Genomic DNA, 25,981 nt, shown 5'->3' with positions numbered 1-25,981 from the left:
AACCCTCCACATGTAAACCCTTTCTTTAAAAAATTATAGCAAGGAAACACATTCTTCTAACAGACTTTTAGAAGGTTAGAAAAAGTGCACAGAGCCCAGCACAAATTTAACAGAACTAATAGCTCTGCTGCCTGGCAGCATTTTTTATCAGGATCATCAAAGACCTAAGTTATTTTTCTGGATAGTAATCAGTGTCTGTGCATTAGTAGTGTGGAATATCACACACACAACAAGAAAGTCTGCAGCAGGAATCACAGAAATGGAAAACAGACTCATGAACACAATGAGGGAAGCAGAGAATGGGATGAACTGAGAGAAGTATGGAAACATACATTACCATATTTAAAACAGATAGCTAGTGGGAATTTGCTGTGTGACATAGTGCTCTGTGACAACCTAGGGGAGTGGGATGGGGTAGGAGATGGGAGGGGGGTTCAGGAAGGAGGGAGGGGACATATGTAGATGGGGGGTGGGTTCAGGAAGGAGGGAGGGGACGTATGTATACCTGTGGCTGATTTATGTTGATGTCCGGCAGAGGCTTCCCTCATAGCTCAGTCGGTCAAGAATCTGCCTCCAATGCAGGAGACCCCAAGTTGATTCCTGGGTCGAGAAGATCCCCTGAAGAAGGGATAGGCTACCCACTCCATTATTCTCGGGCTTCCCTTGTGGCTCAGCTGGTAAAGAATCCACCCACAATGTGGGAGACCTGGGTTCAATCCCTGGGTTGGGAAGATCCCCTAGAGAAGGGAATGGCTACCCACTCCAGTATACTGGCCTGGAGAATTCCCTGGACACAGTCCATGGAGGTGCAAAGAGTCGGACACTACTGAGTGACTTTCACTTTCACTATGGCGGAGGCCAACACAATATTGTATAGCAATTTTCCTCCAATAAAATTTTAAAAAAAGTCTTCAGTGAGTGAAAGCATCACACTTGCTCTTACTTCTTTTAAGAAACAAGGTAACAAGAGTTACTTCCACATATGAAATTACAGAAGTTACTTTTTTTGAATTCCAAACTTGAGATTTAATAGTGACCCGGTTGGCTCCTTCACGGTAAAACTGAATGTGTCTAGAACTACACACCATAACAAAAAATAACACATTTGATTTCCTGCTCCACATTTATTGGGGCCAGAGAGGCCAGGTGTTTTCCTTTCAAATACTTGGAAAAATATAACACAACAGCAATTTCTTAAATACAGAACAAAACTTTCTGGATCATGAATCAACAGAGATGTAATAGCTTATAGATATCCACTGTAACAGTTTTATAAAATGTCATTCATCTAAGGCATTCGGAACTCTTTCAAACCACACATATACACATATTCTATATACATGAAGGTATCCATTCATGAACAGTTTTTTAGAAGCACTGTGTACGGAAGGCAAAAGTAATACACATTTAGATTCTATATACTTTTTAAGAGACACTTTGGGGTTCTAAGAAACAGTGATTAACATTCAAACCAATACAGATTTTCAAACCTGAATAGGTAAGATTTTTGTGATGCCAGCTACAAGAAAATTTATACTGTGAATTGTTTGTTTTTTTGAAGGCCTCTTGCAAACTAGAGGTTTCAAGCCAGGAGTAAACATTCACGGCATGAACAAACAGGACGCCTAAGGTTCCAAAATTTCCTTCCATATGGTTTTCTTCTTCACCTCCCTACCTCACCTGGATGTTGAGTTATTCCTTCCAGATGACAATGCGGTGAAGGATTTTTTGAATTTCTGTTTCAAATGGACTACCCTACTCCAAACACAGAGATTTTTGCCACGACATCCAAATATCATTAAATAGACCCATATTTCTTCCTAGGACAGACAGAGAACCACTAGGAAAGGACAGAGCTGACAAACAGGAAGGAGACAAGGTTCAACCCTTTCTCTGGCCAGTTATGCAAAACGAAAGCATCAGCCTGTTATCAGAGTTGTCAGCTTTCCCCATTATAAACACAATCTCTAGACTGCCTTGCAGCTTGCCCTCTGATGCACCAGAGATATATTCGGGTTAACCAACCAACCTGTTCCTGTTGATTCAGACAATCCCCCACAACCCAAACCGTTGAGCAATTTAAGGAAGAAGTCACCAATTTTCAGGCACTTTTCAACATTTAAAAACGTAAATCCAGTTATTTCAAATCTGTTGGACAAACACTCCCCACTCCCCACAAAAAAGTAAGCTAATTCTTTCATAGTCCTTCTGTGAGAAGACATATTCCTTCAATTTGCCAAGGAAACAGCATTAATGCTTTCTTCCTCCTTTTTTCTTCAAATTACAGAGCTCTGCTTCTGATAACGTAGCACTTTAGGTTACATGAAGTCAGCCCCTGTTTAAAGATTCTTTGTGGATCCAAGCTTGGAGAGTATATTAATGTGGGGGAGTACATTGCCATGTCTGACATTCTTGATACAAAAATTCAATTTCAGTTGAGTCCCTGTGATCCCCTGAGCAGCTGTAAATGCCCTGTACTATAATGAGGCAGTGTAAAACAAAGAAAAGTATTCAAATCTATGTCCATTTATATTTATACTAGTACAAAACACAGTGAGAGAAGAAGATACTGATTTTTTTTTCTAAAGTATTTATAGTGTCAAAGGAAAATAAAGACACTATTGAGAAATCTCTAATGAATGATTAAAAATAGTTTGGGGTGGGTTGCCATTCAAAAGTTTTCCCAGAGTTCTCATCTATGTTCTATACAAACTGTAAATAAAATGTACACAACCAACAGATGTATTATACATACACTGGATATCAATATGTACTTGCGAATTAAAGTTCCTTAATATACACATCCCCACTTAGAATACAATCCATTACATAGGCAAAGCATCATTCTGTAATAACAGGTCAGGGATAGCAGCAATATGATAGTCTAGTTATCCAGTGACCTCAGAAAATATCCTAGGTCCTGATGTGGTACTCCAAGCTTCAGAAAGAGCCATCCACTAATATTTAATACAGTTCTCATGGAGTACCAGGCTACTTTGCTAATGGCAATTATAGTAAAAGGTACTGTCTTTTCAAAACTCGTTTATTCAAAATCTGACTGGATGGTACAACAGGAAAAATAAGCCACCATGAGGTGATACAAACATAAAGTGTTAAAGATATAGAAAGTACGGGCATTTTGTTTCTCAGATATTTTTTGTTGTTTATCAGTGCCCTGAACATACAAAAGGTACTCAGATCACCCGAACAGATGCTGAAAGAGCAAAGCTTTGCTGGGAAGAGGCCTGCTCTGAACTGTGTTTGAAAATACATAAATAATTTGATTATCAATCTGTGTTTTACAAACTGACATGGTACATCATACTGAGTACTGCTTTAAGAGTTATGAGTCGAAACCTTTGGGTAACTTAATGCACTTGTAACCAAAATTTACATATATAATATGCAAAAAAAAATTAGGTTGATTTATAATAAACCATATTAGTCCCAGAAGACAGAATGGGTTTCAAGTAAACACGTATTTTGTGTGTACTATTGGAGATATCCATTCATGCCCAATGGATTCAAACTTTAGTTAAGTGGCAAGTTACATAGATTCTGGATATATCTATGACTTAATATTCACTCTTGGTGTGTACTTGTAGGTCCAATTCTAAATCTGTTGGGCACATGAACAGAGAGCTCAAGAAAGGTCCCTGATACCTATGATCACGATTTTGAATCTCTGCCACTTTACCCAAACTTCATATTAAACAATCCTGCAGACCACCGCTGCCGGCAAAGTAGATCACCCGAGGGAGAGATGCCAAATCAGACCAGATGGTTTCACCTGCTGCAGCCCTTTTCCTGGGAAGGGCCAACTCCCTTGGCATAGCAGTCTCTCTGGCTTGAAGCTGAGATCACACAAGAGAAACCTATTGTGTTTCTGCCAACTTACTGGCAACATCAGCACGCCCAGTAACCGGCAGAACCACCATATCAACTCCCAAGATAAGCGGCCCTCTTATAATTCTCATGAGAATAACAATTCTTACAAGAATTTCCCCTTAAACAGTCTTATTCTTCCCCTCCTACAGGAGGTTTTCCTCATGCTTCTTGTGACGGTCAAATCAACCCAGGACAGACTCTGGCTTCTCAGTGAGAGTGTGTGTCGTGATGGTTGACAGCAGGTTTATTATGCCAAGTGTTCATTCAGGCTTCATAGATTTGGTTGGAAGTTGAACAGTCCACTGGGGAAGCCTTTGAATGATACCATGATGATGCGTTAGTTTCTCCTCATCAACCCAGAGCTTCTCAACACACTCCACAGACACAGCCTGGAATGTTGAACCCGGGCTCTCTTTACACAGGAACACACGCATGAGTGCTTGGCCTTTATGGATGCCAAAGGTGGGCAGGCAAGTTCAAAGTCTGGACACAGAGGCACTTCCAAAGTTTGGCAGGGAGGAGGAGGTGAGTTCATTAAGTGGGGTTTATCACTGCAGTCTTGTCTAACCCAGACACCTGTGGCACATGGACACGAACTGAGATCTTTAGGTTGTGGATGGATCGTGCTTTTTCTTCTTGCCCCGGCAGGACTTGCAGACACAACAGATGATGCACGGGGAAGCCAGAAGCAGCAAGGGCGAAGTCACCAAGGCAATGATGCCCAGCCCCACGAGAATCCCGACCACCTGGAAATGTAGAAAAAAAGCCTATTTCAGCACGTCGGTCTTCCTATGTATATACTCCACCATCAGCTGTGGACTGCTCTTGCCCCCTGCCAAACTTTCATAGATTGAAACTCTAATCTCTAAGAGGAGGACGATGTGTGGAAATGGGTACCTTGGTAAGTAATTAGGATATGAGGGTGGAGTCCTCATGACAGGATTAGCGCCCTTATAAGAAGACACACAAGAGAGCTAGTTTCTTCTCTACTCTCTGTCATGTGAGGACACAGTGAGAAGAACGCCATCTATAAGCCACAAAGAGTGTCCTCATCAGAACCCAACAACACTGGCACCTGAACTTTCAGCCTTCAGAACCGTGAGAAATAAATTTGTGGTTTGAGTCTTCCATGCTATGGTCATTTGTTACAGCGGCTTGAACTAAGACACCATCTCAGGCACATGAAGCAGTTACAATTATGAGACCTTCCATCCAGTGCCCAGCAATGGTCTAAACTGGATATAAATCAGGGAGACAGCAAGGACAAACCAAATGCTAACTCAGGCTCTGGCGCAAGCTCAGTGGGATCACGAACTGTTGGTGTTGGCTGCCTCTCTACTTGTTTCCTCAACAGTCTCAGAGGAAATGTTAACATCCTCAGAGGGATGTTAATAATGGCTACTAGGCTATGAACACCAACTTCCTCAAAAGGAACATGAAAAACTCTTAAAAATAAATCCAGACTCCCTTTGAACCTGCCACGTAAACACACAACAGTATGTACAGAGGCTTCCAGGCCCCAGCACAGCTCATGGGATTTTAAGACCTCTGCCTTTCATAGCAAACATGCCTCAAAGGGCTCTAAGGAATTCACTCTACCAGTTTTTTTCAGGAGGAACTAGCATTCAGCTTTGCCCTTATTCTGCTGGAGTTTTTTCCATAAGGTATTATAGAAAAACCTGAACAAACTTTTGGGCCAATCTGATTCTTGTCTCTCTGTCACCCTGACTCTCCACTTCTCTAGGAGACTGGGCTCATGGATTAACTTCACGGCCAGAAGGTCCCCAGAACCTCTCAGGATGGGATGCGTAAGAAGGGAACAGAGGGGGCAAAACTGAGTAGGTGGGCTTTTCAACCCATTCAAAGCCAGGCTTCTCTTATGCTCCCTCTAAGGTCAGGGTACCTGTGTTCGGTTCCACATCACTGAGGCTCTTGAGTGGCCAAGCTTATTCCTACACGGCCCTCTGTCATAGTGTCTGAGGAAAATATCATTCTGAAAAACAAAGAGAAAGGTTTGGGTAAACACACAGTTTTTGAATGGAGAGACGGGTACTAACCCCATCAAATCACCTCAGCGGATAAAATTAATGATGGCCTCTAAGAACTCCCGAGTGACAATTCTTAGATGATAGCAGTTTTATAAATCACTGCATGAAAACACATTATAGTTCCTGAGACTCTTTATTGATTCTAAAGAAGATTAACGACCTGACTGATTATCTTTGAAAGTAACTCTAGTAGAAGTGCAGTATGGAATGAAAGGACCTTGAAGGAGACAGCTAAAAGGCTGTCTTCTTTTTAACACGCCACTGGCTGAGACAGACAAGAGGTTAAATACAGTCATGCAGAATTATGTAGGTAACTAACAGGATGGGGAACCAGGGAGAAGAAACCCCAGATGAGGAAGAAGCACTGGGTAGGAGGCAGGGACTTTGATGAGGGAAGGGACACACAGAGAAGGATTTTGTTGGGAAGACGACGGCCACAGTTTGGACTTGTTGAACTTGGGACATGTAAGCAGTGCTGTTCAAAAGGCAGCTGATTACACAGATCTGGATTTCTGGGAAGAAGACTTGGGAAACAGTGTCCTTGGGCCAAAGAATCCACAGAAGTAGATGAGATTACCCAGGGAGAGGGTATAGAACACACATATTTAAGAGCAGGCCAAGGGGAATACCTATCTCCCTGACCACTTAAGCTGGAATACTGATCTTCTCTTGCCCTTGGCACTTCTGTTTCTCAGGCATTCAGACTTGAACTGGAATATACAACATTGTTCTCTGGCTCTCTGAGCTTTGAAGGACACCACTGGTTTTCTTGGGTCAACCAGCTCACAGACAGCTGCTCATGGGAGTTCTCAGCCTCTGTTACCATGTGAAAAAAATACCTTATGCTAAATCCCCAAGAATCAATCTATCTATCTACCCACCTATTTATTCTATTGGTTCTGTCTCTCTGGATAACTTTGACTAATAAAGTGACTATTCGACATGAATTCAGGAGAAAACAAAAGAGTAGACCAAGGAAGAACCTGGAAAGGAAATTGAGCAGTGGCCAGAAAGGAAATCAGAGCAGATGGTCTCACTGGAATGGAGGTGATCAAGATGTCAAAGGCAGCAGAGAATCCAGGTAAGGTGAGGGCTAAAGTATCCACTGGATTTTACCCAAAAGGAATCTCTCAAGGCCTTGAGAGAACACAGTCAGTGTCTGGCTATCTGAGTCACTGCAATGACTAGAGTGTCAACAGCTAGAGGTGATTATTCAAAGGAGCTTGGCTCTCTTGAGGCTTGGCTTCTAAAGGAAGGAGAGAAACAGAACGGCAGCAAGGGAAAGCTGCAGGCTTGAGAAAAGTGTTACTTGTTTTTAAATGAGACATAACTGAATCTGTGGGTAGGTTAGAGAGCAGGGAATGGAAGCTGAAGTCATAGGAGAGAGAAGATAGAACCAAAGGGCCTAAGTCTCTGAGGATCCCAAAGCAGAGGATGAAGACTCTCTTATCCCCTGAAACAGTGGAGATGAGAATCAAGGTGGGAAAAAACCCAACTCCCCACAGCAAAACTCAAAACCACTCTTTTTGGTGTTGGTCTCAGGCTTGGCTTGTGGACAATCCCCCTTTCCCTAGACCGACACTCTAAAACTTCCCTATAAACAAAGACCAACACCATCATCTGACATGAACACTTGGCTACAGAAACACATCGTGACCCACAAGCCAACGGTCCCTGGCTAAAATCCAAGAAAATGAGACCTCAAAACACAATGACCAGACGATGCTGTGTATCTAGCAATCGCATGTCTGTACCATTTCACCTTGAACACCAGAACAGTACCAGTGACAACACTGTCTTCTTTGCAACACCACACCCAGAACACATTTCAGCCAAAGGATACAGCGATCTGGCACACATATTTACTCCCCTAGGCTCTTGCCTCCTAAAGAGAACCTCATGGGCTCAACCTCCTCGTGGATGTGAATCCTATTAATATGCTGGTTAAACCTGAAGGGGAAAAAAAGGGATTGTTTCATTTGTAAAGCATGAGGGGTACACAATCAGGAGTCATACCCTCATCCGGAGTATCATTCGTTTGGAATTAGGAGATGTCTCAAATATCAAACATTATTATAATTCAAACTTAATTGTAATTCAAGGGGTTATAATAAATCACATTTTTTAATAGAATGAACACCTGTCTGTCAACCTGAGTCATGGAGATTCTAGAGTCTGAAAGGTCAAATTTCTCCTCCCCAATGCATATGCCTTCCTGAAACCCTGACATCAAGCTGATTAAGATTCTTACTCACAGATGTCAGCCTACATAACTTACCTAATTTTTAGTTAAAAACCAGGCATGTGGTGGCCAGCATGCAGGCCACGTTAACTGCACTCACTGCTGCTGCTGCTGTTAAGTCACTTCAGTCGTGTCCAACTCTGTGCGACCCCAGAGACAGCAGCCTACCAGGCTCCTCTGTCCCTGGGATTCTCCAGGCAAGAATACTGGAGTGGGTTGTCATTTCCTTCTCCAATGCATGAAAGTGAAAAGTGAAAGTGAAGTCACTCAGTCGTGTCCAAGTCTTAGCGACCCCATGGACTGCAGCCCACCAGGCTCCTCTGTCCATGGGATTTTCCAGGCAAGAGTACTGGAGTGGGTTGCCATTGACTTCTCCAACTGCACTCACTGAGTATGTATAATACTAAAGACCAACACAAATTGAATTGAAGCAAACAAAGCAATTAAAGGGTTTCCCTTGTGCCTCAGCTGGTAAAGAATCCGCCTGCAATGCGGGAGACCTGGGTTCAATCCCTGAGTTGGGAAGATTCGCTGGAAAAGGGAAAGGCTACCCACTCCAATATTCTGGCCTGGAGAATTCCATGGACTGTATAGTCCATGGGGCACAAAGAGTCGGACACAACTGAGAGACTTTCACTTTCAAGCAATTCAAACAAAAAATTGTGAAAAGAATAGCCACCCATCCAACCACGACTGAGGGCTTACACCAATATGAACATATTTTAAAGGTCCAAATTGCCAAAACAGGGAATAACTGTAAACAAACTGCCAAAATAGGGGATATCACCGCCAACTGTAAAACACTAGAATTGAAAACAACAGAATTCTCACCAATTCTTCACATTACCTTTTAACTCTGAGGTTACCATTAGCCTCAGCACTGGACTGAATGGAACTGCACCTGAACTTGAGAAGACATACCTCACAAACAGCGGGGAAAACAACAATTAGACCAGATCCCTTATGTGGGAAGGGAACCCTGGGAGAGCAGTAACAATCTTGCTGTCACGCTCATGAACGAAATAGTAATTAAGAGACGCCACCCATCTAAATGGCTTTTCTCCTTAAATTAAAGAAGAAAAAAGCAATCTAATTGTGACAGGCAGAATAACTGACCCTCTAAAGATGTGCTGTGCTGTGCTCAGTCGCTCAGTCGTCTTCTTTGCAACCCCACGGGCTGTAGCCCTCCAGGCTCTTCTGTCCATGGAATTTTCCAGGCAAGAACACGAGTGGGTTACCATTTCCTACTCAGTGGATCTCCCTTAAAGATGCCAATGGTCTATTCCCCAAAACATGTGAATGTGTTACCTTACATGGCCGAAGGGATTTTGCAAGTGTGATTAAAGACCTTGAGACGGGTGGCGGGGGTGAGGCAGCGGTGATTAGCCCTTATTATCCAGAAGGGCACAATCTAATTACATGGGTCCTTAAAGGCAGAGACGTTTTCTCCGACGTTTTCTCCCTCAGTCAGAGGGAGTGGCTCTGGAAGCTAAGACTATGGAAGAAGGCTCAGGAAGATATGATGCTGTTGCCTCTAAAGATGGAAAAAGGGGCCATAGCCAAGGAATGTAGGCAGCCTCTAGAAGCTAAAATAAACAAAGAAATAGATCCTCTCCAAGACTCACCAGAAAGAACACAGTCCCAAGACAACTTGATTTTCATCCAGGGAGACCCATGTCAGACGGAATGGACGGAACTAATGATAACACATCTGTGTTTCTTTAGGTCACAAGTCTGTGGTAACTTGTTACAAGAGCAAAATCAAACTACTACGCTGCCCCCAAAGCTGGAAATGTCCCTAAAACAAAAGTTTGCCTTTAAAGGTAGGACGACACACTTAAAGTAATCAGAGAGAGGTGCATGTGAAGTAGCAGACTCAGGATGTTTCATTAAGGAAAAATAACTTTCTCTGGCAGGAAAAAAACAAAACAGGTTCAATATTTTAAAAGAAAAGTCCATCAGGCATGGGCTGTCGCATAGACACAGGACGGAGGAGGATACACGGGGAGACCCTTCTGGGCTGCACTTACGTCCAGGTTCTGAAGGCAGTACCAGCAAAACGTGTGTTTGCAGTTCTTACACATCATCTGAGCACAGCCTTCGTTGCGCTCAATATAAACCCGGCACACTGGACACGGCTTAATGGGGGCTTCTGCCTCCGTCCCAGAGGGGGTCCTAGAAAAGAAATGAATGAGAAATTAAAGTTTAAGGATCAAGAATGCTGAGTGATTTTAAAAATCAAGGACCACCAACCAGAGCTATGGGTAAAGTGGGCTGAATATAATTAAACAGCCCAATGATGCTCTTCTAGACTCAACTCTGTGGTCATCCACTGAATTCTCAGGGCTCCTGATAAGTAGGGAGTGAACTTGTCACTGTCTGTACTTAACTTCATGTCCCAGGAACAGGGTGGGGGTAAAAACAGGCGCAGTGCAGATTATTCCTTGTTCAGATAACTCAAAACAAAGAACCTTAATTTATTTATCTTTAGCTTTGAGTGAATTACATAATTGTATTTTCCATAGCTGATTGAATCCATTGTTTTGCCAAATTAGTCTTTCATTCTCTGAGCACACGCTGTCTGACTAAAAAGTACAAGAAGTCTGCCACGCGGTGGAAAAACCAGCTCAGGATCCAATAGGGGCAGAGATCATCTATACAATGATCTGTGCAAATAAACAAACGGATGGGGATGGGAGGGAGTCAATCATCAATACTTTCAAATAAATGCCCAATATCACTGAAAAGACCTGCTTCGGATAGATGAACAGGCCAGCAAAGCTTATAGGCTCAAGGAGCAGAGAAAATAAGTAGAACCGAGGTGGAGGGCGGCCTGTGTGAGCCAGGCCTGGATTGCATTTTAGCTACTATTCATCAAAACCACCACTCAGCACATGAAGACATCAGGTTCACAAAGTGGTCAAACCTATGATTGGATTCCATGCTCATAATAACCCTATAAAGCAGTGGGACAGCCACCATTTTCATTCCTCCCATTTTCTTTTTTTTTTTAATAGAGCAATAGACTTCAATCCCTGGGTTGGGAAGATCCCCTGGAGAAGGGAACGGCTACCCACTCCAGTATTCTGGCCTGGAGAATTCCACGGACTATATAGTCCATGGGGTCTCAAAGAGTCGGACACGACTGAGTGACTTTCACTTTTTCATTTTCAGACTCAAAGAGGCTGAGTGACTTGCATAAAGTCACAAAGATACCAGAGGCAATGTCAGAATTCTGTCTCTCCTCTGGGATCTTCACATTGTCTTGTGATTCCTGGAGACCTTGCTGGGTGGCAGTGAAAATATGCCTGGTCCTGGTTAAGTGGGCACATGCCTGCCACATGCGCTAGCTCTTTTTCTCCTCTTGATGTGTTTGGTCTGCGACTCAAGCACAGCATCACACCAAGGAGCATTTCTGTTCCTGGAGAATGGCCCTCCATACTTCAAGGATGCTGAGTGATTAAGCCAACTGGCCAACACTGTTATTTCTGTTCTTGCTGATGCAAAACAGCCGTAGCCTCAAGCAAAGCAAGGGATCAAACACAAAGTTCTCTCACTCTGGGCCTTGCTGCTGCCATAAATAAATACCCTCTGTTCTGCAAGGTACAGAGTGAATTGCTTCTCATCATAGCAAATTCTCAACCTCATTATTGTTTTTTTTTTTCAGAGCATAAAATATCGAAAGATAAGCTCTTTTCCTCTAGTAAGCATGAATTTCAGCAGTATACTACCCTGAAGGGCTGTTGTTTCTATTGCTGTTTCTTTTAATATGACTGGCACACCCCACAAGCTGGCAATTGAGTCAGCTAAGAAAATCATTTCTGCACCTCTTCACAAGCAAGAATGAGGTGTATCAGTTGTAGGCAGTCATGGTACCTAAGCAAATGGCTGTGGACAAAAGCTATGACTTCCTACATACAGAGAACCAGGGGACCACAGCCTCCTACCTAAAGAGAAATCAAAACTCATAGAGACTATCTCTAATGTACCTGGAAGGTTGTTTGGGGGTAATTAACTAAAATCCCTTTAGACCTGCTGATTTGGTGATTCTTAGTTAATAACGTACCCATTCTGAGACACTTCTCAGGAAAGCCTTGCAGGTAAAGAACTCACCTAGACATTTCATCACAATATGGCTCTTTCTCCAAGCAACAGATTTCTAGGAACATGGGTGAATGATCCCAAAGATCAAGGTTCCTTCCTTACCCATGCTCTGTTGGCAGGATGCCGGGCTGACTGTCCCTGCAGGAGACTTCTGCATGCCAAGCATCCTTGCAGCATGAGCAGAACTTCAGGTGGCAGGAAGGGCACTCCACCAGCACGGGCTGTCCTGGGTCACTTGTTGCGACGGGGCACACTGTCTGACAGTCTGCAACGGGACACCACGTTCTGCAGGGGTCCAGGTGGACTTCTAAAGAGGAAAGAAAGAAAACACAATGGTCTATCTGTCTTCCATTCAAGCTTGAACTTTCCTTTCTGCCTTCTGTTGATTCTTTTTTATAGGTCAACATTCATAGATGCTCAGTACAAACAAGGGCAATGATTTCTATCAGAGGTCTTCACAGTGGATCCAGAACCATTCTATATCACAGGTCATTTAAAAGTGTGATGATAAAGGAGGGAAAGAAAGGGAAAATTAAGACATATTACATTTAAAGTTTGGAGGAGGAAATGGCAACCCACTCCAGTATTCTCGCCTGAAAAAATCTCATGGACAGAGGAGCCTGGCAGGCCCCAGTCCACAGGGTCACCAAAGATCAGACACGACTGAGTGACTAAGCACCATACTGAAAGTTTAGAGTGGATCCAGACCTGCACAGTGGATCCAGGTCACCCAGCCCTGCCCTACTTCTCAAAGTAGGTGCTCATGGAATAGGTTATCATTGCCCTTATGAACAAGAGAAGGAGCCTTCTCACTAATCAAAACGCACAACTTTTTCGGAATATTTCTAACAGTTCAGCACTCTAAACAGGCAAACATCTCAAGTCTCTTCCTCAATTATTTTGGGTACTATCTTGGAGAAAAATAAGGACATGAGGAACCAACCAAAGCAAAAGAAAAAAAGTTCATAAAAGATTTTTGTCCTTTCAGGCACTGAGAGATAGGTAGTGAGGCTGCTTCTGTTGTTCAGAGAGAAGTTAAAGAAGAGCCAAACAGGGTAGTGATGAAACAGGGTCTGGTGAGGCTCAGCGAAGAAGTCAGATTCGCTGTCAATCTGGATCTTCTCCTGCCCTGGCAACGTGCTACTGAGGGACAGTTTGTAGAAGACCCACACATTCTAGAAACAGAGGGTAGGGACCTCCACAGGCCATAAAATGATCATCACACACTACATTGGCTAGACCCCTGTGGCATGCTGAAAAGAAAGTAGGTTTGTGGGTGGACAACTGTCTTCCTGTGTGAGTGTTTACAAATCTTATTCCACCTTCCATTTTCTCGTCAATAACAGTCCATATTCTTGTCACATAACATAAACTTTCAGTGGAACATATGTGGAAATGACGTAAGAAGCAGAGGAGCCCGTTTTTCTCTGAACTAACATATTTTGCAAATTTTGAACTGGTGTGAGCTTCTAGTTTCAAATCACTTAAGGCTTGTGATTCTTGGAATTTCCATGCGAATGCAAACAAATCCAACGAGTGGTACAAAAATGAAATGAAGGTATTAAGTAGGAGCTTAATGTTTAAGGTAATAATCTTACAAATTCAGTATGGAGGGAAAAAGCCTGAAATCCTCTAGGAAACACTGTCTCCAATAATATTTCCTCCAGAAAATGCAACAATTGGACCTATGCTTATTACAGGTTTTCATTCAAAAATAACATCCTTAAACATATCTTCTTACCCAATAATTCTGGAGGGCAGGAGTTGGAAAATGATAGGTCAGGTGAAATCAGAAAAAAAGAAGAACCCTAAGGTTAACACATCTTCAGACTCTAAGAGGAATGAACCCCTCTAAGATCCCTAAAATTTGGGGACGGGCTGATGAGAAAGTCAAGGGGACACTGATACACATATGGCTCCAAGATCTTAAACTTCGATTTCCATACCATTTATATATTTTTTTCTAAAAACTCTTTACTGCTTCACAAACACAAAGCCCAAAGAAATGAAGTCTGATATGTAACTTAGCACTAAGGATTCCCACATTAAATATCTACTTACCATTCTAAATCACAGGTCTTTCAAAAGTTTGATGACAAAGGAGGGAAAGGAAAGGAAAATTAAGACATAAAGTTTATTGGGCTTCTCTGGTGACTCAGACAGTAAAGAATCTGCCTGCAATGCAGGAGACCCAGGTTAGATCCCTGGGTTGGGAAGATCCCCTGGAGGAGAAAACGGCTACCCACTCCAGTACTCCTGCCTGGAGAATTCCATGGACAGAGGAGCCTGGTGGGCTACAGTCCATGGGATCACCAAGAGTCAAACACAACTGAGTGACTAATACTTTCACTTTCATAAAGTTTAGAGCATCTCTAGTTAGAACTGGACATAGAACAACAGATTGGTTACAAATAGGAAAAGGAGTATATCAAGGCAGTATATTGTCACCCTGCTTATTTAACTTCTATGCAGAGTACATCATGAGAAACACTGAGCTGGAAGAAGCACAAGCTGGAATCAAGATTGCCAGGAGAAATATCAATAACCTCAGATATTCAGATGACACCACTCTTATGGTAGAAAGTGAAGAAGAACTAAAGAGCCTCTTGATGAAAGCGAAAGAGGAGAATAAAAAAAGTTGGCTTAAAGCTCAACATTCAGAAAACTAAGATCATAGCATCTGGTCCCATCACTTCATGGGAAATAGATGGGGAAACAGTGGAAACAGTGTCAGACTTTATTTTTCTCGGCTCCAAAATCACTGCAGATGGTGACTGCAGCCATGAAATTAAAAGACGCTTATTCCTTGGAAGGAAAGTTATGACCAACCTAGATAGCATATTAAAAAACAGAGACATTACTTTGCCAACAAGGTCTGTCTAGTCAAGGTTATGGTTTTTCCAGTGGTCATGTACGGATGTGAGAGTTGGACTGTGAAGAAAGCTGAGCACCGAGGAATTGATGCTTTTGAACTGTGATGTTGGAGAAGACTACTCTTAGAGTCCCTTGGACTGCAAGGAGGTCCAACCAGTCCATCCTAAAGGAGATCAGTCCTGGGTGTTCATTGGAAGGACGGATGCTGAAGCTGAAACTCCAATACTTTGGCCACCTGATGTGAAGAGCTGACTTATTTGAAAAGACTCTAATGCTGGGAAAGAGTGAGGGCAGGAGAAGAAGGGGACAACAGAGGATGAGATGATTGGATGGCATCACCGACTCAATGGACATGGGTTTTGGTGGACTCTGGGAGTTGGTGATGGACAGGAAGGCCTGGCATGCTGGGTTCATGGGGTCGCAAAGCGTCAGACGCAACTGAGCAACTGAACTGAACTGATTGATCACCTTAAAAGGTTCAACTGGGCAACTTGTCTTCAAAGCTCTAATCAATTAAAATTATTTGGCAGATATTCTGACTTGTTTCTACCAACTTACTATGTCAGGTATCTGGGTGGCATGACAGAAGCAGAAACAATAAATAGAAGAACAATTAAAGATTTAACGAACTCCTATTAACAAAAAGCCCTCGGTATACAGTGCAGCTACGACACACAGTCCAGCACAAAAGAGCAAGAGCAGGTACTTCCCTGGTGATCCAGCGGTTAAGACTTCGCCTTCCAATGCAAGGGGTGTGGGTTCGATCCCTAATGGGGGAGCTAAGATCCTCCATGCCTTGCGGCCAAAAAAACCCAGACATTAAACAGCAACAGTATTGTAACAAATTCAATAAAAAGACTAAAAATGTCCACACCAAAAAAAAAAGAAAAAAGTCTCTAAAGAAAGAAGCAAGGGGAGAGTCAGAGCCACAGAAAATAGAGATAACTGACAGTGTTAAGGCTCTATCTTGTTCAGCCCTGCACCGAGCTATTTCCAGGGAAAAGACACAACTCTCCAGAGATAGCCATTTGTCTAGGGCACCTCTGAGTCTCTTGGAGCAGAGCAACCCACAGTGGGACAGGGATCTGCACGGACCAGTCTGGCCAGGTTACACTGAAAGGGTACCTGAGTGCAACACGGCATCTGTCCTTCAGAGGGTCCTTCAGCCGGGCTCCCAGCACCGATAGAGAAAAGTCAGTAGAAGCTAAAAGGGCTGTTTTGCTTTTTTTAAAAAATTATTATAATTCCAATACGAGCTACATTTTGCTTCACATACCTTGTGGTTCAAATAGGCCCGAGAAGCCAGGCTGGTAGAAAAGAGAAAAACGCTGAAGAAGCATCAGACATTGGCAGCCCTGGCAGCTAACAGGACTTCCCAGAACCCAAGCCAAAAAGGAACAGATTAATGGGCAGCAGGTGGTGGCCAAAGCACGGTCACATGAGCAAACGCCGTCTTCTCCTCCCTTTCTCCTCCACACCAATTATCAGAGGGGAGTCTGAAGGGAAGGAGAGCCCCCAGGGCTAATGCAGGGCTTTCTGAAACACTTTTTATTACTACAACTATGAATGCAGTTCTACCTCCTGGCTTTTGGCTCAGGAAACACACTTAGTACGCAGATAAACAAAATGCACATAATCCAAAACATTTAAGGTTCAATTTCTTCCTCCTTCCAATTTCTATTCCAAAGATAGAAAAAAAAAAAAAAAAAGGAACTGATGCATATTCAACTAATTTCTTCTGTATCAGCAGTAATGAAAGCTTTCTGTAGCTTTGAGATGAACCAAAGCTCAGAAATCTAGAAAAAGAGAATAGTGCCTCCAACATGTTAATATGAACATGCTTTAAAAGTGATTGATAGTAGCAGACTCATAGCAGAGACAGATGAAGTCATAGACGAACTGGAATTTACTTATGAAAATTAGAATTGATTACTGAAGTAAAGCCTCGGGACTATTTGATCTTCAGATTCTGCTTGCTCATGTAAATTACGCAAGGCAGAAAATGCTATTTAAAACTATTTTGTACTTCTGTACTCTGACAATTATTAGGACATAAAAACATTCCAAGAAAATAAAACTGCCATGAAACCTAAAGACCACGTCTGATCCCAGTAATTGTTTTTAGTTTTCAAAACCTAAATTTCAGACCCTCAGATTTCCCACCTAGAACTAGATATGTGAAGCTTGCTTTTCATTTGGTTGTATATTCTCTCAGCTGACACGAGTGGTTTTTCTGCCATCTTCTACTACTGTGAGGCTGTGCCAAAAAAGACATGGTATGAAATTTTATTATTGTGGGAAACACTATGCACTCAAGCTAATTTAATTATCAGCTGAGATAAATCAAACTGTTTTAACTTTTATGACCCACTGCATTTTTAATTATGCCAAAATTAATTTGCTTTCTGCTATCGCAAAGAACAAAGGTCTTCTGCAGATAGTTAAAATGCAATTAAACTAAACCGATTGGAATTAACATCTGCCACAGTACATATACCCAAACAGAGGTGGCCAACAGCATAAGAGTTGTTTTCAAGATAATTGATGAGAACAACAGAATTTCAAACTTGGAAACAACTTTTAAGGTTATCTAGTCTAAAGCTGTTAAACTGAGACCAACAGAAATTAGAAGTTTGCATAACACATGCTAGTGAGTATATGACAGGATCAGGCCTTTTTTTACTCCAAGAATGTAATTATTTATGTAAAAACAAACCCATACTATTAAATAGATTTTAATCCCTCCATCACTTTTATCTTTGAAGCAACAACTTCAAATGCTCCATCTCAGCAAGTCATGATCTCCTTGGAGGTGAATTCATGCTTTCAGTAAGAATATACTGTGTGAAGGAAACTGCTATGATAGGTGGGGTAAGGAATTTGCCTTGATTATCAAGCTTTTATACAATGCTATAGAAACTAGGACAAATAAGCATGGAAACACATGGAAAAAGATTTGAATTAAGATGAAAACAAAGTGATATAATTGTGTACTCAATTCAAGGTATGATCTGGATTCCGGAAGATGCTTTCTTAGTTTAGTTCAGAAAAAATCAGGGACAAGATTTGGAGGTGGCAGTAACAGTAATGAAGAATAACAATAAAGGCAGTAATAATATATTGAAAGCACACTGTGATATACACAGTGTTAACTCATGTATTCTCTGCAGCAGCCCTGGGACAATCATTCCATTACTATCCTCATCTTATAGGTGTGGAAATAGATGGACAGATAGGACGAGGCAAATACCAGTGAACACTGTGCCTCTTATTCAGGTCCCTTTAGAAATCACCCAACCTACTCATAAATATCTTTTCTTACAGACACTTCAGCTTTTCAGAGGAGAGCTGAAAACATCTAGAGACTATTTTAGGTTTAAAACTGATCAACAAAAAAGAACAGGAGGGTGAAGCTGAGGAGAAAGGGTTACCATGTGAAAGCATAAGATGGCTTGGGAAAGAAACCCAAGACTTAGTCATACATTTACCATGAAGCACCAGAAAATCAGACTTAGAAAGAAAACACACAAAGAGAGAGATGATAAGAATGAGCTTGTGATCAGAAACTATGAAAAGGAAGGTGACTAATGAGAGATGGGAGGTGTTAAAACATAAAACTGAACTGATGATTAAGCCATTCAGTATCACCCAATCTTCAGCCAAAGATGCTAAAAGAAACCAAATAGCAATACAGGGTGCTCTGGGGAGAAGAGACCTTAATAATTAGAAAAGATGGCATAGAAACTTACCAAGGACAAACACAAGAGTGAGATGAAATTCGAAGAGCCATCTCATAAAGGCTAGGGCTCAAAAATGAAAGGAGGCTTGGGGGAAAAGTTGATAACAAAAGAACTTCCAAAGAAAGATGGAACCGTAGCTTGAAACCACATCTAGAGGTGTATCTGGCACACACAGATACTCAGTACATAAATAAGTACACACTGAACACATGAGTGACTGCAGTAGGATTAACAGATGATAACAGGAAAATAAATTCCTATTGTATTCACTTTTTTAAGACGGAGAACAATGGCACTTAAACCATCTGTAAGAGTTTGTAACCACTCTTTGCTGTTGTTCAGTGGCTAAGTTAAGTCATGTCCGACTCTTTGGGACCCCATGGACTCTATCCTGCCAGGCTCCTCTGTCCATGGGATTTCCCAGGCAAGAATGCTGGAGTGGGTTGCCATTTCCTTCTCCAGGGGATCTTCCCAACCCAGGGATGGAACCCATGTCTCCTGTATTGGCAGGCAGATTCTTTACCACTGAGCCAACAGGGAAACCCCCTGTAACCAGTTTGCTGCTGCTGCTAAGTCTCTTCAGTCGTGTCTGATTCTGTGTGACCCCATAGACGGCAGCCCACCAGGCTCCCTGGGGTTCTCCAGGCAAGAACACTGGAGTGGGTTGCCATTTCCTTCTCCAGTGCATGAAAGTGAAAAGTGAAAGTGAAGATGCTCAGTCGTGTCCGACTCTTCCCAACCCCATGGACTGCAGCCCACCAGGCTCCTCCGTCCATGGGATTTTCCAGGCAAGAGTACTGGAGTGGGGTGCCCTTGCCTTCTCCAGTAACCAGTCTACGATAATGCAAATATCAAGAATAGACACATTCACCTAACTGAAGCAACTAGAAATTACAGTAAGTAAAAAGGGTCACAAAAATTAGAAAAAAAAAAATGCTTAAGGACTAGAGATGGATAATGTTAACCTAGCTTTCAGAAGAAAACTAACTTGAAAAAGTAAGTTATGGAAACATGAGACAAACAAAATTCTGGTTTAATCAGACATGTGCTTTGAGAACCAGTAGAAAGTAAAGCAATAATCACTAACACATGCCAAGCTTAGTATTCCTTTTTCTTTGTTAATACTGGAAGACAGACACAGAAAAGAAAGCCCACAAACACAGAAGTAGCCAATGGAAAAATCACAGATGGATGGAAAGTGGATCCACAGAATAATCCATCAATGCCAAGTGACGTTTCTCTGCTTTGTGGAAAGAGTGGTGACTAGGGACCATTCCTATTCCAAAGATTTTCCCCACAAAGACAAGCTAATCATATATGTAACATAAGGTGAAAGAAAATTAAAACACTGGATGACAAGTTAAAACTAAAAAAAGAACTTGGTCAGTCAGTCAGTTCAGTTGCTCAGCCATGTCCGACTTTTTGAGATCCCAAGAAATGCAGCAGGCTTCCCTGTCCATCACCAACTCCCAGAACTTGTTCAAACTCACGTCCATCGAGTCAGTGATGCCATCCAACCATCTCATCCTCTGTTGTCCCCCTCTCCTGCCTTCAACCTTCCCCAGCATCAGAGTCTTTTCCAATGAGTCAGTTCTTTGCATTGGCAGTCAATAAAAATTGGGCAAAACAGACGATAATTTTTCTTACTAAGATAGAGATGCCACTAATCTGATTCTACATTTTTTCACGGTAAAAACAATCTCTCCTATTCTGTCTCAAGAGTCCAGCCAATGAGTTTTACTTTCCACCAGTTAATTTAACCTGTTTATAATATTAGAATTTAATACATCTCAAGATCCCCTCTTAAACAGTTTCACATAAAATATTTTCTTGACGTAGACCTCAAAGTCACCTAGCTGATAAGTGTTGAGTTTGAGGTGAATATGAAGCTTATTATGTAAAAAAGAGGTATACCATTCAGATAAAGATTATCCCAGTCAAGTAAATGACATGTGTTAGTAGCAGGTATTAACAAACGTATTCTTACGTGGAATGTTTTCTCTAATAATAATTATCTATAATGGATCCTAAGGAAGAATTACATGATTACAAATTGCCTTTCTAAATCACCTAAGATCAAAATGCTCTCGGGTCTCAGGCTCCTTTTTTTATCAAATGAGGGAGCTGAAACAATGGCACCAGATTTAACATACTTCCAAATTTAAAATACTCCCATACTTTAAAATAGTGAAGTGAAGTGAAAGTCACTCAGTCGTGTCTGACTCTTTGCGACCCCATGGACTGTCCAGGCCAGAATACTGGCGTGGGTAGCTGTTCCCTTCTCCAGGGGATCTTCCCAACCCAGGGATCAAACCCAGGTCTCCCACATTGCAGGTGGATTCTTTACCAGCTGAGCCACAAGGAAAGCCCTTAAAATAGTATAAATGCCTAATTAAATTACAGAGTTTTACAGTTTGGCAGTTCCTGACTTGCCCTATGACCTGGCAGTTCCTGACTTGCCCTATGACCTGGCAATTCCACTGCTAGCTATATACCCACCAGAATGAAAAGCAGGGGCTTGAACAGGTATTTGTGCCCCACTGTTCACACAGCATTGATTCACAATAGCCAAAAAGTAGAAACAACCCAAGTGTCCATCAACAGATGAAGAGATACACAAAAAGTGGTAGGTATACACAATGGAACATTATTCAACCATAAAAAGTCATGAAGTTCTAAGACATGCTACAGTGTGGTTGGAGATAAGCCAGGCACGAAAGGAAAATATTGTGAGATTCCACTTACATAAAATATCTAGACTGGGCAAATTCACAGAACGGAAAGTAGATTAGAGGTTATCAGGGGCTGGGAGAAGTGGGGAAGGAAGTTACTGTTTAGTTGTTACAGGGTTTCTTCTGCCTGGGATGATCAAAGTTTTGCAAGTGGATGCTAGTGATGGCTGTACAACATTGTAAATATTCTTAATGCCATTGAATTACACACCTAAAATGGGTGAAATGGTAAATTTAATGATGTTTTTAACTCCAATAAAAAGTATAGGGACTTCTCTAGTAGTCCAGTGGTTTAGGCTCCATGCTTCCAATGCAGGGAACATGGGTTTGATCCCTGGTCCAGGAACTAAGAGCCCACATGCCACACAGCCAAAAAATAAAATAAAAAAATTTTTTAATTATCCAGTTCAAAAAATTTTGTAGATGAGGAAGCTGAGACACACCTGTATGGTCCTAGGCAAGTCTCAATCTCTTCAATTTTCTTAATTCATTTAATCCTCATCTCAAACCCATGGTATGGGGACCATTAATATCCCCATTTTATAGGTGAAAAAACTGAGGTACAGAAATCAAGGTTACACAGTCTAGTAAGGGGTGGAGCCAACATTCCCACTATTTTTAGAATGCACTAAAAATTTATATTCATCCATGAGAACCGACTTACAGAAAGCTTTAATGCCTGGTACTATGAGAATTTATCTGCTGCTGCTGCTGCTGCTAAGTCACTTCAGTCGTGTCCAACTCTGTGCAACCTCTTAGACGACAGCCCAACAGGCTCCCCCGTCCCTGGGATTCTCCAGGCAAGAACACTGGAGTGGGTTGCCATTGCCTTCTCCAATGAATGAAAGTGAAAAGTGAAAATGAAGTCGTTCAGTCGTGTCCGACTCTTAGCGACCCCATGGACTCCAGCCTACCAGGCTTCTCCGTCCATGGGATTTTCCAGGCAAGAGTACTGGAGTGGGGTGCCATTGCCTTCTCCAAGAATTTGTCTTCAGTTCAGTTCAGTCGCTCAGTCATGTCCAACTCTTTGCGACCCCATGAATCGCAGCACGCCAGGCCTCCCTGTCCATCACCAACTCCCGGAGTTCACTCAAGACTCACGTCCATCGAGTCTGTGATGCCATCCAGCCATCTCATCCTCGGTCATCCCCTTCTCCTCCTGCCCCCAATCCCTCCCAGCATCACAGTCTTTTCCAATGGGTCAACTCTTCTCATGAGGTGGCCAAAGAACTGGAGTTTCAGCTTTAGCATCATTCCTTCCAAAGAAATCCCAGGGTTGATCTCCTTCAGAATGGACTTGTTGGATCTCCTTGCAGTCCAAGAACTCTCAAGAGTCTTCTCCAACACCACAGTTCAAAAGCATCAATTCTTCGGCGCTCAGCCTTCTTCACAGTCCAACTCTCACATCCATACATGACCACAGGAAAAACCATAGCCTTGACTAGATGGACCTTAGTCAGCAATGTAATGTCTCTGCTTTTGAATATACTATCTACGTTGGTCATAACTCTTCTTCCAAGGAGCAAGCGTCTTTCAATTTCATGGCTGCAGTCACCATCTGCAGTGATTTTGGAGCCCCCCAAAATAAAGTCTGACACTGTTTCTACTGTTTCCCCATCTATTTCCCATGAAGTGATGGGACCGGATGCCATGATCTTCGTTTTCTGAATGTTGAGCTTTAAGCCAACTTTTTCACTGTCCTCTTTCACTTTCATCAAGAGGCTTTTTAGTTCCTCTTCACTTTCTGCCATAAGGGTGGTGTCATCTGCATATCTGAGGTTATTGATATTTCTCCCGGCAATCTTGATTCCAGCTTGTGTTTCTTCCAGTCCAGCGTTTCTCATGATGTACTCTGCATAGAAGTTAAATAAGCAGGGTGACAATATACAGCCTTGACGTACTCCTTTTCCTATTTGGAACCAATCTGTTGTTCCACGTCCAGTTCTAACTGTTGCGTCCTGACCTGCATACAGGTTTCTCAAGAGGCAGGTTAGGTGTGAATCACAAAGAAAAGACATTTTATCTAAAAAAATGTTTGTAAACAACGAGGAATAAGGCCTGCTACTGACAGATGGGGCAGTGGGTAGGGGGAGAGGCGATGATCATGGAGGAGGAGAGGTACATCGGGAACAAGGGAACCCTACAGACAGGCTGAGCCCTGGTCACTGAATGGGACTGGTGAGACTGACGGATCTCACCATTTAAGAAGTCTGAAAATCCAACCTACCTCCTTAGACTTTCTCTAGGTAAGAGCCCTCCAATCATGGCACTGGCTACCAGCCACATCCATCCATGAGGTGAATGCCTTTATTCCGCAGTAATGTATTTATATAGTGGAGGATATTGGGATAAAGTGAGAGAATGTCAGGGCAGACGTTTGACACCACTCATCAGCATGTGGTGCTGCAATGCTCAACCTAACCAGCCCATGTGGATGGATTAGGGAGGGTGATATATAAACTATCCCATCATTAATTCCTCTGGTTAGCTCAGAATCCACACAGGACAGTATAGACAGTGTATCAGCCTATGTCTTTATCCATTAAACCTAAAGTTCATCTGATTCTGCTGGTTCTGACAGTATGTTCCACAACATCCTATTTGCATCTTCCTATAAGTTGTTTTGAGACTGCAAAGTTTTTATATCAATTAGATTAGCAAATATCCTATAAAACTGTCCCTTGTTATTGCTTCTGGGGACCAGGGACAGCATTTTGCTTTAGTATATAAGTTTTTATGATGGAATAGTCTTATTTGAATTCAAAATACTCCCCACTCCGTTGCTTCATAAGTTATGTTCTTTACTGGCTCAATGGTAAAGAATCAACCTGTCAAAGCAGAAGATGCAGGTTCGATCCCTGGGTTAGGAAGATCCCTAGAGGAGAAAATGGGGCAACCCACTCCAGTATTCTTGCCTGGGAAATCCCATGGACAGAGGAGCCTGGTGGACTGCAGTCCATGGGGTCGCTAAGAGTCGGACACGACTGAGCAACTTCACTTTCACTTTTCACTTTCATGCACTGGAGAAGGAAATGGCAACCCACTCTGGTGTTCTTGCCTGGAGAATCCCAGGGACGGGGGAGCCTGGTAGGCTATATAGTCCACAGGGTCACACACAGTCAGACACAACTGAGCATGAGCACACAAAAGAGGGCAAAAGTACAATCCAAAGCAATGCAGCCCAAGAATTGTTTAATAAATTCCACCTTAATATACCAGTCTTATACATTTCGTTAAATAACGTATCCATGAAAGATGAATCTGCTTTTGGCTTGCTGAGAAAAATAAGCCTATGAGACTGAACCAAATATTGGTCAAAGGCAGTGAATGCCATCCTGTGATTCTCCTGCAAATGCTCCTATCCTTACCCCCTTTATGCTCAACATGGTTCTCTTTCTGTTTTCATGTAACAATCATCCATCAGGGTAATTGCAAAAATTAAATGAGATAAATTGTGTTCACCAAATTTACTGGCGCGTTAAAAAAAAAAAAAGTTCACTTCTTTCCTTACTCTCTTACCTCTGGACTTTATTAATCCAGATTCAAAAGCTAGCAATCAGGAAAACTGGATGTTCATGTTAGAGTTTATTTTACATACTTGACGAGATTACACAGGTCCTGTGAGTCCCAGGGCAAACAATCTTCTCCTACTTCTCAGATATGGAGAAACACACACACACACACAAAAAAAGATTCCTACAGATAAAAAGGCAATACAAATAGAAAAGCTATTTAAATTACCTCACGTCTAAGATCAGAAAGAAAATTAGTCTAATACATTGTAAATAGCAGGGCTCCTCAGGTGGTGCTAGTGGTAAAGAACCTTCCTGCCAATGCAGGGGACAGTAAGAGACGTGGGTTCCATCCCTGGGTTGAGAAGATCCCCTGGAGGAAGGCAAGGCAACCCATTCCAGTATCCTTGCCTGGAGAATCCCCATAGACAGAGGAGCCTAGAGAGCTATAGTCCATAGGGTTGCAAAGAGTCGGACACGACTGAAGTGACTTAGCATGCAACTGCAAACAGCATTAGTCACTGGCTATGATTACAAGTATAATCAGAAGGACAGTGAACATCACAATGAGCAGTGAAAATGTTTGGGTGGATTAATGTCTTTGAAGTGATCTTCGAAAGCAGGGAAAGTGGTGGTAAAACTCATTTTGAGGGTCACTTTCTATTTGTCATGGGCTTCCCTTGTGGCTCAGCTAGTAAAGAATCCGCCTGCAGTGCAGGAAACCTGGGTTTGATCCCTGCGTTGGGAAGATCCCCTGGAGAAGGGAAAGGCTACCCACTCCAGTATTCTGGCCTGGAGAATTCCTGTATAGACCATGGGGTTGCAAAGAGTCAGACAGAAC

The 25,981-nt window shown here is 42.3% G+C and overlaps 1 protein-coding gene across 2 annotated transcripts in view; it reads right to left on the bottom strand.

Annotated features, from left to right (window-relative positions):
• Window positions 1-1,104: 1,104 nt before the first annotated feature.
• The window catches only part of RNF144B (ring finger protein 144B), a 150,104-nt gene continuing 125,227 nt past the window's right edge, over window positions 1,105-25,981 (bottom strand). For both annotated transcript variants that reach the window (XM_040249345.1, XM_040249346.1), the window contains exons 5-8: window positions 12,385-12,589; window positions 10,209-10,353; window positions 5,792-5,881; window positions 1,105-4,634 (exon numbers count right to left, since the gene is read on the bottom strand). In XM_040249345.1, coding sequence (XP_040105279.1) covers window positions 4,494-4,634; window positions 5,792-5,881; window positions 10,209-10,353; window positions 12,385-12,589 — 581 coding nt within the window. In that variant the 3' untranslated portion in view covers window positions 1,105-4,493. The remainder of the gene's footprint in view (window positions 4,635-5,791; window positions 5,882-10,208; window positions 10,354-12,384; window positions 12,590-25,981) is intronic.

The sequence above is a fragment of the Oryx dammah genome, unplaced genomic scaffold, assembly GCF_014754425.2.
Source record: "Oryx dammah isolate SB20612 unplaced genomic scaffold, SCBI_Odam_1.1 HiC_scaffold_11, whole genome shotgun sequence".
Classification (NCBI taxonomy): Eukaryota; Metazoa; Chordata; class Mammalia; order Artiodactyla; family Bovidae; genus Oryx; species Oryx dammah.
Note: the sequence above shows the minus strand (reverse complement) of the source record. Positions and strands in the feature narration are given on the sequence as shown.